The sequence below is a fragment of the Triticum dicoccoides genome, chromosome 7A, assembly GCF_002162155.2.
Source record: "Triticum dicoccoides isolate Atlit2015 ecotype Zavitan chromosome 7A, WEW_v2.0, whole genome shotgun sequence".
Taxonomy (NCBI): domain Eukaryota; kingdom Viridiplantae; phylum Streptophyta; class Magnoliopsida; order Poales; family Poaceae; genus Triticum; species Triticum dicoccoides.
In genome coordinates this window covers 476363635-476381831 of record NC_041392.1, presented here as the reverse complement: position 1 = coordinate 476381831, position 18197 = coordinate 476363635, and the positions used below count along the sequence as shown (strand labels likewise).

General features: G+C 42.8%; 1 protein-coding gene across 1 annotated transcript in view; it reads right to left on the bottom strand.

The window, feature by feature from the left end:
* Positions 1–8773, bottom strand: part of LOC119333555 — a 10738-nt gene extending 1965 nt beyond the window's left edge. The window contains exons 1-9 of the mRNA XM_037606413.1: positions 8334–8773; positions 8048–8200; positions 7812–7960; positions 7342–7617; positions 7093–7220; positions 6227–6344; positions 5029–5121; positions 4854–4922; positions 4657–4747 (exon numbers count right to left, since the gene is read on the bottom strand). Coding sequence (XP_037462310.1) covers positions 4657–4747; positions 4854–4922; positions 5029–5121; positions 6227–6344; positions 7093–7220; positions 7342–7617; positions 7812–7960; positions 8048–8200; positions 8334–8709 — 1453 coding nt within the window. The 5' untranslated portion in view covers positions 8710–8773. The remainder of the gene's footprint in view (positions 1–4656; positions 4748–4853; positions 4923–5028; positions 5122–6226; positions 6345–7092; positions 7221–7341; positions 7618–7811; positions 7961–8047; positions 8201–8333) is intronic.
* Positions 8774–18197: the final 9424 nt, after the last annotated feature.

The window sequence follows — 18197 nt, the reverse complement described above, 5'->3', positions numbered from 1 at the left end:
AGGGCCAAATGCTAACAGAAGTCTAATCTAAACCTCCCTAAATATTTTTTCTTTAGGAATGGATCAAAGGCTGGGGGGGGCAGCGGCCCCCCCTGGCCCCAACATAGCTCCGCCATTGGTGTTAAGACTGTTAGTGGTGAAACACGGTACATAGATGAGCCTGGGGACTATGTGCTGCCCTGATATGCTGACTGTTACGGAGGATACAGAAATGACTTGCAGAGATGCTGCTGATGATGATGACAGGCTAATAATAGTGTCCTATGACAAAGATAATCCTCCAATTGTGGAGGAGACAAATTATCCTTGTTTGAATTCAGAATGCACTTGCAACCTTTGCGATAAAAAAGAATATGGATATGGAACCGAAAAAGGTGATCCACCTCTGCTACGAGTTTATTGTGGATGGAAACTGCATGCAACTTATATGAAAGATGGTTTAACTTTTTTAAGTATAACGTTTTATAGTTGGTCTTCATGTATAATGTGTGGATTACATGTGTTAATAATTTCTGTCTCCTATCCCAGTCATCATACTTGCTGGCGTGCTCAAAGAAGTGAGAGGCTGACGCCAGCTACAAGAACATGGGTTGCTACAATGCTGGACTAGTTAGAAAAAGACTTTTCACTTGGTGCTAGAGATTTGCAGAAGAAACTTCAAGAGTAGTGCCATATCAAAGTTCCACATCATAGAACATTTAATGCAAGGAGATGACACTTACAAGGGCAAGGGAAAGATAGTTTCCACTTGGTAATTGGTATGCACATTTAAGTCAGATTTAAAGATGGTATCACCAACGAGTGTTTGTTGATATTGATTATGAAGAAATCAAATTGAAAATGTGCTTCAACAAAGGGTTTGCATCAGTCAAGCCATGTTGGATGGGTTTCTTAGAGGGGTGCCGGCCATACTTGGCTGTAGATTCAACTGCTCTAACAAGCAAGTTCGGAGGACAATTGGCAGCTGCTTGTGGTATTGATGGCCAAAATTGGTTGTACCCGGTAGCCTATGGAGTTATGGATGCAGAATCCACTGACACCTGGACTGGATTTATGCCTTCATGGGGAGACTAAAACAAGTCACTGGCCATCCAGCTGGTCTGGTCAATCACACAGATGCATGCAAGGGACGGGAGAGTGCAGTGGGTTGCATCTTTTAGCGAGTGGAGCATAGAGAGCATAAGGCAGCTGGCTGCCAATTTTCTGAAGAAGTTCAAAGGGTCTTTAAATTCTATGACAATTTGTGGCCTACTGCACATACCTACCTCCCTATGAAGCATGCTGCCTACATAGAGAAAATCCATGCAAAACCTAAAGTGCAGAAATACAAGGATGAACGCCACCCAATTATGGTCTAGAAGCAAGTTCAATGAAGTCCACAAAGTTGATTATGTCAGATAACAATCTAGCAGATTCCTTCAACAGCAAGATCACAAAGTAAAAGCCATGCCCATTGTCGATTTGTTGGATACCATTAGGCCACAATTAATGCAGATAACTGATCTTAGACAAAAGAATTGCAACAAAAAGAAGTCACTAAGTTCTCACAACTATCATGCAGAACCTTAATCAAAGAACTAGATGTCTAAAAGATAAGACTGGTCAGAAGCAAAAGTTCAGAGGCAGAAGTATATGCAAGAGAGAAAGATGGGATGGAATGGAATGGAAGCGTCCAGTTGACACTGAGAAGAGAGCATGTAGCTGTAGGCTGTGCAAAGGCCTTCCTTGTGTCCATGCTATTTTTGTCATCATTTCACTTAGGGAACCAGTAAGCGAAGTTGAAGTATAAGCCGCTTATGCAAACAGCATAGGTGCAATGCTATGGAAATATCAACATGTCAAACGTATCCTCCTCTGCTAAAGAGGCCTCCTGAAGGGGAGCCTTGGCGCAACGGTAAAGCTGTTGCTTTGTCACCATAAGTTCATGGGTTCGAGTCCTAGAAACAGCCTCTTGCAGAAATGCAGGGAAAGTCTGCATACAGAAAACCCAAAGTGGTTGGACCCTTCCCCGGACCATGCGCAAGCAGGAGCTACGTGCACCGGGATGCCCTTTACCAAAAAGGCCTCCTAGGAGACCAACAAAGAATATAATCCAGGCTTTGAATGAAATGGATGCAAGGTTGGGCCTAGAAAGAGGAAATGCAAATGCTGTGGACAACTTGGCCAGATACAGAAGAATTGCAAACAGTAAGTTGACCAAGAATTTTCAGAAGATGAACAGACTGGTCCCTCTATTAGTATAAGCACTGTTCGGTACTCTTCCTCGCCTAACGCGTTTCTTTAGATTTTGTAAAACTATTGTTCTTATGTAAAACAAGATGCCAGAAGAATGGAGACGGAGTATATTAGTACCAATCTTCAAGAACAAGGGGGATGTTCAGAGTTGTACTAATTACCGTGGAATTAAGCTGATGAGCCATACAATGAAGCTATGGGAGATAGTCATTGAGCACCGCTTAAGAAGAATGACAAGCGTGACCAAAAATCAGTGTGGTTTCATGCCTGGGAGGTCGACCATGGAAGCCATTTTCTTGGTACGACAACTTATGGAGAGATATAGGGAGCATAAGAAGGACTTGCATATGGTGTTCATTGACTTGGAGAAGGCCTATGATAAGATACCGCGGAATGTCATGTGGTGGGCCTTGGAGAAACACAAAGTCCCAGCAAAGTACATTACCCTCATCAAGGACATGTACAATAATGTTGTGACAAGTGTTCGAACAAGTGATGTCGACACCGATGACTTCCCGATTAAGATAGGACTGCATCAGGGGTCAGCTTTGAGCCCTTATCTTTTTGCATTGGTGATGGATGAGGTCACAAGGGGTATACAAGGAGATATCCCATGGTGTATGCTCTTTGCGGATGATGTGGTGCTAGTTGACGATAGTCGGACGGGGGTAAATAGAAAGTTAGAGTTATGGAGACAAACCTTGGAATCGAAAGGGTTTAGGCTTAGTAGAACTAAAACCGAGTACATGATGTGCGGTTTCAGTACTACTAGCTGTGAGGAGGAGGAGGTTAGCCTTGATGGCCAGGTGGTACCTCGGAAGGACACCTTTCGGTATTTGGGGTCAATGTTGCAGGAGGATGGGGGTATTGATGAAGATGTGAACCATCGAATCAAAGCCGGATGGATGAAGTGGCGCCAAGCTTCTGGCATTCTCTGTGACAAGAGAGTGCCACAAAAGCTAAAAGGCAAGTTCTACAGGACGGCGGTTTGACCCGCAATGTTGTATGGCGCGGAGTGTTGGCCGACTAAAAGGCGACATGTTCAACAGTTAGGTGTGGCGGAGATGCGTATGTTGAGATGGATGTGTGGCCACACGAGGAAGGATCGAGTCCGGAATGATGATATACGAGATAGAGTTGGGGTAGCACCAATTGAGGAGAAGCTTGTCCAACATCGTTTGAGATGGTTTGGGCATATTCAGCGCAGGCCTCCAGAAGCTCCAGTGCATAGCGGACGGCTAAAGCGTGCGGAGAATGTCAAGAGAGGGCGGGGTCGACCGATTTTGACATGGGAGGAGTCCGTTAAGAGAGACCTGAAGGATTGGAGTATCGACAAAGAGCTAGCTATGGACAGGGGTGCGTGGAAGCTTGCTATCCATGTGCCAGAGCCATGAGTTGGTTGCGAGATCTTATGGGTATCACCTCTAGCCTACCCCAACTTGTTTGGGACTAAAGGCTTTGTTGTTGTTGTTGTATTGTTCTTATGTAAAACTAATGCATTTATTTAGCTATTGATTAATTCTATAAAACAGATGAATCTCTTTAGCTACAGGAGACTAATGCTTTTCTTTTTATTTGTAAAACTGATGGTCCGACGCACATCCAGGAAGACTGGTAAGAAAGTGGTGGCAAAAGGTCAAAGGAAAAGATCTGTGATTTGAAGTAGCAAAAATGCTGCACTAAAACCAGGCACAAACATCACCACATGATCAGATTGCTACAGAAGCTGCGACAGGTACTATTGCCATGTAAATTTTGGTTTCAGACTTGTAATGGCAAGTATGCAGTCCTGCTGCTTCTGAAATTAGTGAGTATGCAATCCAGGAGCTTTTGAAGAACACGTGTGACATGTATGCAGTCCTGATGCTTTTGGAAGTAAGAACTTGTGTATTGCTTGTAATGCTGTGTGCAGCCTTGAACCTTCAATGTAGCATGTATGCAGCCTAATGCTTGCTTACTTTTCTCTGTTTGATAGCTGCACTTAGTAATTTTGTGTGATAGCTATGCTTGGGGCCTACCTTTTTGTAGAGTAATACATCAGAGAAATTTCTACCATTTCTCTGAGGTCTAAGATCTTACTACTTGCACTAAAATTGCATTTTGAAGATCTTTCTGCAAGAGTAGCACAACCTGACATGCAAGAGCTTTAAGTCTGCATGTCTACTGTAAATACTTGGTAAATTCTCACATCTTCAATAGCCCAAAATACTCAATGCTTCCGTTACCCAGCTAATACATAGTGCCCAGCAGAGTCTAACTAGTGCCGACCAATGGCACGGTGGCAAAATCAGAGGAAGGTGAGAGAAACTAATAGCAAATGCATGAAAAAAACTATGGCACAGTGGCAAATGTGTGAATAACCATTTACAAAACGAAATAATGTAGATCCTTAGATAGAATAGATTGGCAAAGGATACATACCTCCTGTTGCAACAACTTCATTGTCATCAGACACTTTTACAGTTAATGTTCTGTCACTCCAGCGAGACTTGCGTATGTGAAACACATCAAGCTAAAAAGGTAACATCATATATTTATCAGTGTCAAAATTTTGCTAATATTATTCCCATATAAAGGCATGAATAATATGCATAAAGAAAATCATAGAAAAAACTTACTTTGACATTGACTTCAGAATTAAGGCTATTATTTTCATCCTCGCATTTGCTTAGCAACATATTCTCCAACTGACAACAGCAGCAATACTTATGTAAGTTAATAGCATAAAGCAATAGAATTTAACATAAGTGTCTTACTTTTGTATTACTTCAAACATATCAACAGTGCATCTACCTCAACTGTTGTAGAGATGCGTTCTCCATTGAAACAATTAATGACGTCACCGACCAGTATTCCAAGTTTCTCAGCAGGAGATCCATATGACACCTAAGAGTCACAATAACCACTCAAAATGCAGATATCATAAACACTCAAGAAAGGAACATAAATCTAGAAATGAGCAATATAAACATGCATGCAGCCACAGTGCACGCTCGATCAGAACAACAACTCCCCGCATTCCTGACTTCTCTGTCCAAATCATGCGTAAAAACTGAAGTCCTAGTAGTAAAGATGCACAGAGATGTAGTAATAGCAGAAGTCCTACTAGTAAAGATGTACAGTGACGTATAATAGAGGATCAAACATAAATCCAAATGAGCCCAACACTTGTGTACCTGGTTTCCCAGTCTCCTACTCAACCATAAAACATGTACTAAACTATGCTGTACAATGCATAGTAAATCCTAGAGATCACATGGTAATTTTTTTGCCTCTGCTCTAATATGAAGACGAGGTAAATGATGAATTGAAGTAGTAAAACTGGGTTAGCAAAGGTACCTGCTAAGCATATCAGTACCAAATCCATTTACCATCTAGCAAAAAATACAATTGTGCGCATAGATGACTTGTACATATGGTTTTACTACAAACTTACTAGGAGTGCATTACTAGATGCTCCAGTGTTACTTCATCACATACCAACTTTAGTACTTTGCTACATTTACTAGATACTCCGCTATATATTACTCCCTCCGTCCCATAATATAAGAGCGTTTTTGACACTAGTGTAGTGTCAAAAACGCTCTTATATTATGGGATGGAGGGAGTACAACCTAACATGACAAGTACTAAAACTTCAACCAACAGATGAGTACACAACTGAGTTCAAATAAATAACCACATTATTTAGTTTACGACAAACACTCGCATAATTGCACTGAAAAAAACACTATACAGGCTATTTGCATGCACATCTTACCACTTACAATCGCGTGAATCACATTAAAACACCAAGCTTTCCAAGATTAACAATAGTATAGAGCATTTTTACTATCAAAAGCATATATGTGTGGGTTGCGGGTTGTGTAGTCAGTTGGTTCTCCCGGGAGTGGCTCATGCAGTCTGGCTGGAGCATAAAATTAGCAATTATACACTCCTAGTTTGGTGTGGCTATATTTTGATCTATAGAGAAAGAGAGGGAGAGAGATACCTCTTTTACAATAAGGCCATCATCAATATTACACTTGCACAATATATTCTCAGCAAGAGCAATGTCTACAAACTTGATTGACCAAAATTTCATACCAAGCTGGGGCCGAGGGATGCACCTGTATCAACAAGTCATCCGATATACATTAATAACTGAGGAAGCATAAGCAGCAACCCTTCTAAAATGAATCATGTCAATTAAACCAAACTATACTTTATCCTCTATATACCAATATAAAAAGACCTAAAGAGGCAGATCCAACTAATCTCGGCCATCAAATCGTGTCAATCCAACGACCTAGATTGCTCCAATGGTGAGCGCTCAACATGTTTAGCGTACAATTAATATAGTACCAAAGTAATAATATTTGTGCTATTAATATAATTAACACGTACTTGATATCCTACCTAATATCAACACACAATTAATTTACTCCCAAATACCAGCGTGCATTGCACGTGCGCATTTACTAATATCATAAAAACTCCAATGCAAGACAAGATATTTTTAAAAGCATGCTAGACCAAATATTTTGATTAGACAAATTTTGTCTTCCCTGATCATATGATCATGTTGATCTGTAAAGCTACACCATATGAAAGAAATTTAACTAACAGAAGGACACCAAAGTGAAACAACTCGATCTAAAGAGTAATAGACGAAGAACCAAGTTTGTGCAACTTGGGATTGATCTAGACAAGGCCAGAATCTGCACAGATTTGATGAAATCCACTTGCTATAGATCACAAACATCAATAAGGTGTTTCATTCAATCCTTACTAGAGAAGATCTTCTTTACGAAGGGGACATAATGATGGTAAACGCCTTCTTAGTGGCACTAAAAACAGAAGTAAACAAGAACATACCCAAATTTTCTCCACAAATGCAAGCACTTGACTAAAATGGAAGACGGTATAAAAGACCCGCTTGTATTGCCATTGACCATTCCCATGATTTTTCCACCAAAGTCAATGAGTGGCCCTCCTATGCCATACTAGAAAATGCATTGAAATCAAGAAGACATAATAGCAATAATTTGCAAAATACGCAATAAAATACATTGTCCAGAATAGCAAATGTACAATTCAGTCTCGAGATAAGATAACAGTTTGTACATCGGGGTGTGGATCTGCACTGTGAACATGCATATAGTGATACCGTTCAAGCAGGTTTGGATTCAAGATTTTCACCACACCATGGCTTATCCTTAGAAACGACTTTTCATCTCTTCCAAGCTCAAAAACTTGGTCAGAACGCTTCACACCATCATTGAAAGAAAGTATATGAACGGGCCGATCCATTCTAACACTGAAGAAGGCCAAATCATAGTGCTTCTGATGGTACTGCAGGGTGGCCTTTTCAGTGGCGCCACCCTGCATGTGAACAAGAACCTACAGCAGGTGCAGAATGCAAGATTTCAACTTTTTTTTCTAAAATTACAACATAAAATGTCTAGTTTGCAACTAGTATATCACAACCACAAGTATAAAGAGGTATTTTGAATTGGAATCAACTAGAGGTACAGCGGGACTAGCTATAGGCATAGCAAATGGATAGAACTCATCAATTCTACTCATGCTTAGGCATGAGTATCATACTCTTCTTGCCCTAACCAACTGTCCATAGATGCAGACTTAGTACAAATGAGACTTGAAGTTGTCAAAGCAGTGCCAATTTTGGTCTTCTCATCCCAATCAACCCAGAAACCACAGCATCGTGCTAGTGGCTTACCACCTACAAATTCATTGGAATATCAGCAGTGAACAACATAATTTCACAATGCTCCTAAATAAACAGATATGATATCATTATTATTTGTACCAACAAAGGACGAAAACCCGAGAACAGAGCGAGCAGCATTAAGCACCGCCTTTCTTGAAGATTCACGATCAGGAACCAGATTTGGGTCATCAAGAACGCACATGGAAGCTCTGCACATGTGCACATTCAGAGTAGGCAATCCCATATGGCGAGCTACAAGAAAATCAGTACACAGAAGTAAACACTCATATGCCGAACACAATACTTCGTTCGGAAGTGGAATTGATAACTTTTCTCACTGGTGGTGAAACCATGGAAAGTAATCGAGACGACTTGGATGGCATACCTATTTTGTCCAAATGATCTCCTAGTGCCTTCTGAATGACTTTGGACGTATCCAGATCATCAAGTCGATACATCTCATCCGGGATATGTGGCTCGCGAATTGGGGAGCTGTCTGCGGATGAGACCTCCTCCTCCTGCTCCTCCCGTTTCTTCGGTTTCTGGTTGGCAGCCGGCCCCTTCTTTCTCTTCCTTGTATTGGATCGCGCGGATGGTTCCTGTGGAGATTGGGACCCCGGGGACTGCCGCGCACGCACCAGGGCCATCGACCGGGTCGTCGCCGTGGAACTTGCTGCAGCCGTGAACCTCTGGCTGCGGCGGAGCACGCGAGTTGATCCGGACCCCGACGCCTCTCCCTCTTGAGTGGCGGCTTCCGGCATTGCTGACCTAGAGAGGGTCAGTCAGAGAGAGGACGGAACCGTCAGCCCTTCACGCGCGCCGGGACGCAGGACGCTCGCGCGCGTATCCAGCGGGACTTTCGGCGAAAACTTTTTTTTCACGTCAATAGCGTACCATATTTTTATATAAAAGAGAGTAAAGTATTTACAAGAAGGTAAATAAGGATGCGAACATTCCGTTAGCCACTCCAACACCAACACCTACATACTCACTAGACTAATCTCTCATAAAATGGTGTAAACGTCCAACTCTCGCGGTGTGCCATTCTCTCAACTCCTCCATGATCTGAGAAGTCAGTTGTTGTGTACTCTTTTGTTGTTCCGTGCGTTCAAACACCCTAGCATTCCTTTGTTTCCATAGCGACCAAGCAGCAAGTATGATGAAAGAATCGAAACCGCGCATGTGCCTAGTAGGTATGACCTTACGTGCTTCGTGCCACCAAGATGTGAAAGTGTGTGTTTGATCTGGTTGCGGGGCGCTGATCCCCAACTGCATGAGGCAGGAGTACCACACCTCCTTCGCATATCCGCAATGCATCAGGATGTGATCAATCGTATCCTCGTCCTGTAAACAGGTATAGCACGCAGCAGTCTCGTCCTGCAGGCCGTGCCGAGCCCTCGTATCCGAAGTCCACAATCTGTACTGAACAGCCAGCCAAGCAAAAATTTTGCATTTGAGAATAGCCCCACTCCGCCAAATGCATTGAAAAGTTTCAAATCTTGTCAGCCCCCAAGCATAGTCTGCTATACACCGATTTAGCCGTATACTTTCCAGAAGTATCCCACGGCCAGGAGAACTCATCAGGCGCCTGCATATCTCTCTCGATTTCTAAAATCGCCAACCGCAAGTGCATAAGCTGGATGAGGGCCATAAAAGGTATGTCTCCACTAATATCAAGCTCCCATCTGTTGGCAATCAAGGCTTGACATACTGTCCGTTGATTATGCGCTCGCTTATGCACCAACGAGAGAATATCAGGGGCGATGTCAGCCACCGACATACCATTTAGCCATCTATCCTTCTAGAAAAGCACGCTTTCACCATTGCCAACAGTTATCTTCACCAAGCTATTAAACACACTACGCGCATCCTCATCGATGAGGAACGGGATTCCTTGCCACGGTCGAGTTTGGTCAATTCGTCTGAGCCACTCCCACCTCACTCTGAGTGCCAAGGCTTGCATCTTGATGTTTTTCACTCCCAAACCTCCATAACAAGTTGGCCGACATATCGTGTTCCAAGCCACAAGGCACTATCCACCGTTAACTCGATCCTTGCCAGCTCAGAAGAACGACCTCATCCATGCATTGATATCCTCAAAGACCCAGTCCGGAGCATTTAACACCATCAGTTGATGAATCGGCCTTGCCGACATAACTGATTTGACAAGTACAAGTCTGCCAGGTCTTTGTATCAGGCCACGCTGCCACGCAGGCAAGATTTTACGGACTTGATCCAACATCGGTAGCCAATCAGCTCGAGTGAGTTGTTTTATAGCTAGCGGAATCCCCAGATATTTACAAGGAAACTCAGCAATAGCGCATGCCAGGTTCGTTTTAACTCTGTCCCTGTCCTCCTCAGTTCCCCTGGTCATGATTGCATTAGATTTGGTGTAATTAACAACAAGTCCAGAGGCAGTCCCAAAAGCATTGCAAGGCATGTTTGACAAAGGTGATGTCTTGATTCGTAGGCTTGATGAATATTGCCACATCATCCGCGTAAACCGACAAGCGCTGAGTAGCCGAAATCCCATTAAAAGAGCTGACAACCCCTTCCTCTGCTCCCTTCCTGAAAATAGCCGAGAGGACCTCTGATAACCCACAAGTGTAGGGGATCGGAACAGCTTTCGAGGGTAGAGTATTCAACCCAAATTTATTGATTCGACACAAGGGGAGCCAAAAAATATTCTCAAGTATTAGCAGCTGAGTTGTCAATTCAACCACACCTGGATAACTTAATATCTGCAGCAAGGTATTTAGTAGCACAATAATATGCTAGTAGTGGTAACGGTAACAAAAGAGTAACAAAAGCAAAAGCAATATTTTTGGTGTTTTGTAGTAATTGTAACAGTAGCAACGGGAAAGTAAATAAGTGTAAACCAGTAGATGGAAAACTCGTAGGCATTGCATCGGTGATGGATAATTATGCCGGATGCGGTTATCATGTAACAATCATAACATAGGGTGACACAGAACTAGCTCCAATTCATCAATGTAATGTAGGCATGTATTCCGAATATAGTCATACGTGCTTATGGGAAAGAACTTGCATGACATCTTTTGTCCTACCCTCCTGTGGCAGCGGGGTCCTAATGGAAACTAAGGGATATTAAGGCCTCCTTTTAATAGAGAACCGGAACAAAGCATTAACACATAGTGAATACATGAACTCCTCAAACTACGGTCATCACCGGGAGTGGTCCCGATTATTGTCACTTCGGGGTTGCCGGATCATAACACATAGTAGGTGACTATAGACTTGCAAGATAGGATCAAGAACTCACATATATTCATGAAAACATAATAGGTTCAGATCTAAAATCATGGCACTCGGGCCCTAGTGACAAGCATTAAGCATAGCAAAGTCATAGCAACATCAATCTCAGAACATAGTGGATACTACGGATCAAACCCTAACAAAACTAACTCGATTACATGATAGATCTCATCCAACCCATCACCGTCCAGCAAGCCTACGATGGAATTACTCACGCACGGCGGTGAGCATCATGAAATTGGTGATGGAGGATAGTTGTTGATGATGATGGCGACGAATCCCCCTCTCCGGAGCCCCGTACGGACTCCAGATCAGCCCTCCTGAGAGGTTTTAGGGCTTGGCGGCGGCTCCGTATCGTAAAACGCGATGATTTCTTCTCCTTGATTTTTTTTCTCTCCGAAAGCAAATATATAGAGTTGGAGTTGGCGTCGGAGGAGCTCCAGGGGGCCCACGAGGTAGGGGCGCGCCCTCCACCCTCATGGACAGGGTGTGGGCCCCCTGGTTTGCATCTTTGGCAAGGATTTTTTTATTATTTTTAACTAGATGTTCCGTGGAGTTTCAGGTCATTCCGAGAACTTTTATTTTCTACACATAAAACAACATCGGCAATTCTGCTGAAAACAGCGTCAGTCCGGGTTAGTTCCATTCAAATCATGCAAGTTAGAGTCCAAAACAAGGGCAAAAGTGTTTGCAAAAGTAGATACGACGAAGACGTATCAACTCCCCCAAGCTTAAACCTTTGCTTATCCGCAAGCAATTCAGTTGATAAACTGAAAGAGAAAGAAAACTTTTACAAACTATGTTTGCTCTTGTTGTTGTAAATATGTAAAGCCAGCATTCAAGTTTTCAGCAAGGATCATGACTAACCACATTTGCAATAATTTTCAGGTCTCATGTTTACTCATATCAATAGCATAATCAACTAGCGAGTCATAATAATAAATCTCGGATGACAACACTTTCTCAAAACAATCATAATATGATATAACAGGATGGTATCTCGCTAGCCCTTTCTGAGACCGCAAAACATAAATGCAGAGCACCTTTAAAGATCAAGGACTGACTAGACATTGTAATTCATGGTAAAAGAGATCCAGTCATAGTCATACCCAATATAAATTAATAGTAATGAATGCAAATGACAGCTGTGCTCTCCAGCAAGTGCTTTTTAATAAGAGGGTGATGACTCAACATAAAAGTAAATAGATAGACCCTTCGCAGAGGGAAGCAGGGATTTGTAGAGGTGCCAGAGCTCGGTTTTGAAATAGAGATAAATAATATTTTGAGAGGCATACTTTCATTGTCAACATAACAACTAAGAGATGGCGATATCTTCCATGCTACACACATTATAGGCGGTTCCCAAACAGAATGGTAAAGTTTATACTCCCCCTCCACCAACAAGCATCAATCCATGACTTGCTCGAAACAATGAGTGTCTCCAACTAGCAACAGTCTCAGGGGGAGTTTTGTTTGCAATTAATTTTGATTTAGTTTGCATAAAGCATGGGACTGGGCATCCCGGTGACTAGCCATTTTCTCGTGAATGAGGAGTGGAGTCCATTCCTCTTGAGAATAACCCGCCTAACATGGAAGATAAGGGCAGCCCTACTTGATACATGAGCTATTCGAGCATACAAAATAGAATGTTTATTTGAAGGTTTAGAGTTTGGCACATACAAATTTACTTGGAACGGCAGGTAGATACCGCATATAGGAAGGTATAGTGGACTCATATGGAATAACTTTGGGGTTTAAGGGATTGGATGCACAAGCAGTATTCCCGCTTAGTACAAGTGAAGGCTAGCAAAAGAGTGGGAAGCGACCAACTAGAGAGCGACAATAGTCATGAACATTGGATGCAAGCATGAGTAGGATATAATCTACCATGAACATAAATATTGTGATGGCTATGTTGATTTGTTTCAACTACATGTGTGAACATGTGCCAAGTCAAGTCACTTAAATTATTCAAAGGAGGATACCACCCCATCATACCACATCACAACCATTTCAATAGCATGTTGGCACGCAAGGTAAACCATTATAACTCATAGTTAATCAAGCATGGCACGAGTAACTATGATCTCTAATTGTTATTGCAAACATGTTTATTCATAATAGGCTAAATTAGGAACGATGAACTCATCATATTTACAAAAACAAAAGAGGTCGAGTTCATACCAGCTTTTCTCATCTCAGTCAGTCCATCATATATCATCATAATTGCCTTTCACTTGCACGACCGAACGATGTGAATAATAATAAGAGTGCACGTGCATTGGACTAAGCTGGAATCTGCGAGCATTTAATAAACAGGAGAAGACAAGGCAATATGGGCTCTTGGTTAGATCACCAATAATGCATATAAGAGCCACTTCAACAATTTAATTATGGTCTTCTCCTATCGACCCCCAAAGAAAAGAAATAAAATAAAATCTATTTACATGGGAAAGCTCCCAACAAGCAAAAGAAGAACGGGAAATATTTTTGGGTTTTCTTTTTAATTATTACTACTACAGCAAGAAAAGTAAACTACTACTAATTTTTTGGTTTTTCTTAAAGTTTAACAAACACACAAGAAGAAAGCAGGAAAAAGAAAATAAACTAGCATGGATATTACAGTGAAAAAGTATGAGCACCGACATCTAGCAATGAGTGTGTGCAAACATAAATGTAATGTCAGTGGGAAATACGTACTCCCCCAAGCTTAGGCTTTTGGCCTAAGTTGGTTTATTGCGAGGGATAGCCTGGCGGATACCCATAGGTGTAGCTGGGGTCGTACTGCGATGCAACGTTTATCGCCGCCTAAGCTGCAGCGTGGCGTCGAGCTGCCTCTGCTCTCCTCTCGTACTCATCTGCCTCCTCTCTGGTAATAGTATATCTTCCTTTTGTCCGAGAATCAAAGAAGGCAGGAGCAGGGAGAGTAATACGGACAACACGCCGTTTATCAAAGATTAGTCGATATAAGAGAGGTGAGTCATTCCTCTCGACAAACTGGTGAGAGGCCATAGAATTAAAATCTAAATAAGTGGGAGGCAACTCCATATCACCTTCACGAACGTCCACCTCAAGAAAATTAGCTAAGCGGGTTGCATAACCATTATATCTATTATGATGCAACCTATGTGCTACAATGGCTCCCATATGATAAGATTGGTCTCCTAACACAGCACTCCTGAGAATGCTAAGGTCAGGGACACACATGTGACATGCTTCATCCTTAGCATTTATGCACCTACCTATGAAGAGAGCAAAATAATGTATAGCAGGAAAGTGAATGCTCCCTATGGTAGCTTGTGTTATATCTCTAGATTCTCCTACAGTTATACTAGCAAGAAAGTTTCTAAATTCAGATTTACGGGGATCAATAGTACTACCCCATTGTGGAAGTTTGCAAGCAAAAGTAAAATCCTCTAAGTCCATGGTATAATATTTGTAATAAAGATCAAACATGACTGTTGGAGAATTACGTGAAGATGAAAATTCAAACCTCCTCGGAAATGAACTAGTGAGATCATGGTACTGTGGGCATTTGTCTGCCTCAAAGTCCACAAGATCGGCGTTACGAAAATATGCGTTAAATTCTTCTTTGATTCCCGCTTGATCCATAAAATTTTCTGAAGGCCATTCACAGGGCCGCACGGGAGCGTCCCTTGGGGGCTCCTCATCAGCATCACGCATTGCAAGCCTGGGTCCTTGCTTCCTCGAAGAACCGCCTTGGAACATTTTCCTAAGCATATTGCTTTCTCTGAAAAATTTCTGAAATTTTTAGTAACTTCAAACAAAAGTGAACCAAGCTCAACAAAATTTATAGCAACTACTCCTACAAGTGCCTAGAGCCTATATCATGCATTAGAACTACTTGGAACCATATAAATTTGACATGCAAAGCTCAAGAACATGGTAACCTATGCAGCACAAATTTGCAATGAATAAAACACTAGAACAAAAACTAATTGGACCAATGGAGGAGTCACATACCAAGGAACAATCTCCCCAAGCAGTTTTGTGAGAGGTGCTTTGAGCAAGGAGATCGAAAATCGCAGCAAAGTGAGCTAGAACTCATGGTTGAGCTGGATATTCGTGTTTGTGGGAGGAAGAAGAGGAGGATGGGTGCAGGAATAAGTGGAGGAGGGCCACCGTGGGCCCACGAGGCAGGGGGCGCGCCCTGGGGGGTAGGGCGCGCCCTCCACCCTCGTGGCCAGGTGGCAGCTCCCCCCGCGGTGTTTTTAGTACCATAAATCCTCAAATATTCCCGAAAAAATCATATTAAATTGGCATGGCATTCGTAGGACTTTTATTTTCGGGGCATTTTTATATTGCACGGATAAATCAGGAAACAGACAGAAAAATATTATTTTACTTTATTTCAACTAAATAACAGAAAGTATAAAGAGGGTACAAAAGATTGTGCCTTCTAGTTTCATCCATCTCATGCTCATCAAAAGGAATCCACTAACAAGGTTGATCAGGTCTTGTTAACAAACTCATTCCGAATAACATGGAACCGGAGAAATTTTCACATAAAGCAGTTTTAACATAGTTTCTTTTAATGGAGCATGGTATAGTAGGTAGTCCTGGATCTCCAAGTTTCTTTGGTATTCCACCCTTAAAAGTGTAATTAGCAAGCATGGTGGAAATTTCAGCTTCCGGTATCTTTCTCTTATTTGAAACAATATCTTTCATATACTTAGCATAAGGATTCATTTTGAGCATATCAGTTAATCGCATACGCAAAAAGATAGGTCTAATCATTTCAGCAAAGCGCTCAAAATCCTCATCATCCTTTTTCTTGGATGGTTTTGGAGGAAAAGGCATGGGTTTCTGAACCCATGGTTCCCTTTCTTTACCATGTTTCCTAGCAACAAAGTCTCTCTTATCATAACATTGATTCTTTGATTGTGGGTTATCAAGATCAACAGCAGGTTCAATTTCTACATCATTATCATTACTAGGTTGAGTATCATCATGAACATCATCATTAACATTTTCATTAGGTTCATGTTCATTACCAGATTGTGTTTCAGCATCAGACATAGATATATCATTTGGATTCTCAGGTGGTTCATCAATAGGTTCACTAGAGGTTTGCAAAGTCCTATCATTTTTCTTTTTCTTCCTCTTAGAAGAACTAGGTACATCAATATTATGAGAATCTTGCTCAATTCTCTTAGGATGGCCTTCAGGATACAAAGGTTCCTGAGTCATTCTACCAGTTCTAGTAGCCACTCTAACAGCATAATCATTTCTCTTACTATTCATTTCATTGAGCAAATCATTTTGAGCCTTAAGTACTTGTTCTACTTGAGTGGTAACCATAGAAGCATGTTTGCTAACAAGTTTAAGTTCACATCTAACATCAGCCATATAATCACCCAAGTGTTTAATCATATAAGTATTTTGTTTTAATTGTCTACCAAAATAAGCATTGAAGTCTTCTTGCTTAAACATAAAGTTATCAAACTCATCCAAGCACTAGCTAGCAATTTTAGTAGGAGGGACTTCAGCTTTATCATATCTATAGAGAGAATTTACCTTTACTACCTGTGTCGAGATATCAAGATCTGGAGGTTCTTCAATAGGTAATGGATCAAGATCATATGTTTCTTCAACAGGCGGTAAATTAAGACCATGTATTTCTTCAATAGGAGGTAATTCTTAACATCTTCAGCCTTAATACCTTTTTCTTTCATAGATTTCTTTGCCTCTTGCATATCTTCGGGACTGAGAAATAGAACACCTCTCTTCCTCTGAGTTGGTTTAGGAATAGGCTCAGTAATTGGCTCTGGAGCTGGCTCAGGAGGTTGTCGGTGGGAAACGACACCTATGGGATCACAAGAATCCCTACTGCGGTTGCGGGGCGCGGGGTTGAGAGAAGAGCGGGTCTAACAGAGAGCACATGGTTCATTTATCTAGGTTCGGGCCGCGAGGATGCGTAAAACCCTACTCCTGCTTTGGTGGATGTATTCTGAGTTCTTGAACTAGCTATGGAGTGTAACGAGATCCAAAAAGCCGAATCCTTCTCCTCGTCGCCTTGGGCCTCCTTTTATAGAAAAAGGGGTTGCCACAGTGGCACACAGGAGGTGGAAAGGCAACAGTGTTGCGAGGTTATCCTGGTATTACAGGACAAAGCACATTTAATGCGAGGCTTAGGTGTCCCTTCACTTTATCGGGGACGGGGCGAGGCCCGTCCCGTCCGTCGCCGCTCCTCCAAGCTTCGACACGCGCCCTGGCCAACGATGCATGCGGCGCCATGTAGGCAGGCAGGCAGCTGAGGTGGCGCGATGGTGGAGCCTCCACGAAGGGTTGCATGTTGCCACGCAGGTGCCTGCCCAGCTTGTTGGGTCGGCAGCTGCATGCGAACGTCGGTGGAGACTTGGCTGGTGCGGGCCTGACGGTGGCCCTGCTGGTGCGCTTGGCGAGGGCCTTGCCGGGTGGCCCGGCAAGGGTCTTGCCGTGGCATGCAGGCGTCCCCGGCAAGGATCTTACCGGGGGTCTTGGTAGCCTTCCTCGGCAAGGATCTTGCCGAGGATCGTCGTCTTCTAATCCTCATCTGTTCTTGGATATGTCTTCACAAAGATTTGCATGCCACCACAGATGTGCCTTCCCGAGCCCTAGCCCCACGTTGATGACAGTGTTGGCGGCCGTGGGCTCAAGGGTGGCTCGCTCTGTTGGTGTGGGGCGAGCTGCCCCGACAAGGATCTTGCCGGGGCCGCTGAGGTTGCCCCGGCAAGGGTCTTGCCGGGGGAACCTGCTTCGTCCCTCTGCTCTTTGTGGTCTTGGCCTTGGCGTTGCTCTGGCCATCTTGGGCTTCGGTCTTACCTTGGGTCACCTCCCTCGCTCTGCTTGGTGTGGTCGCGGGCGCGGCTCTAACTGCCCGTGCACAGGTAAAGGGGTACAAAAATGTGCCCCTAGTTTTGTACACCGATAGGAGCCCCCAAGCCTGGGCCACACATAAGGGCGACACGTT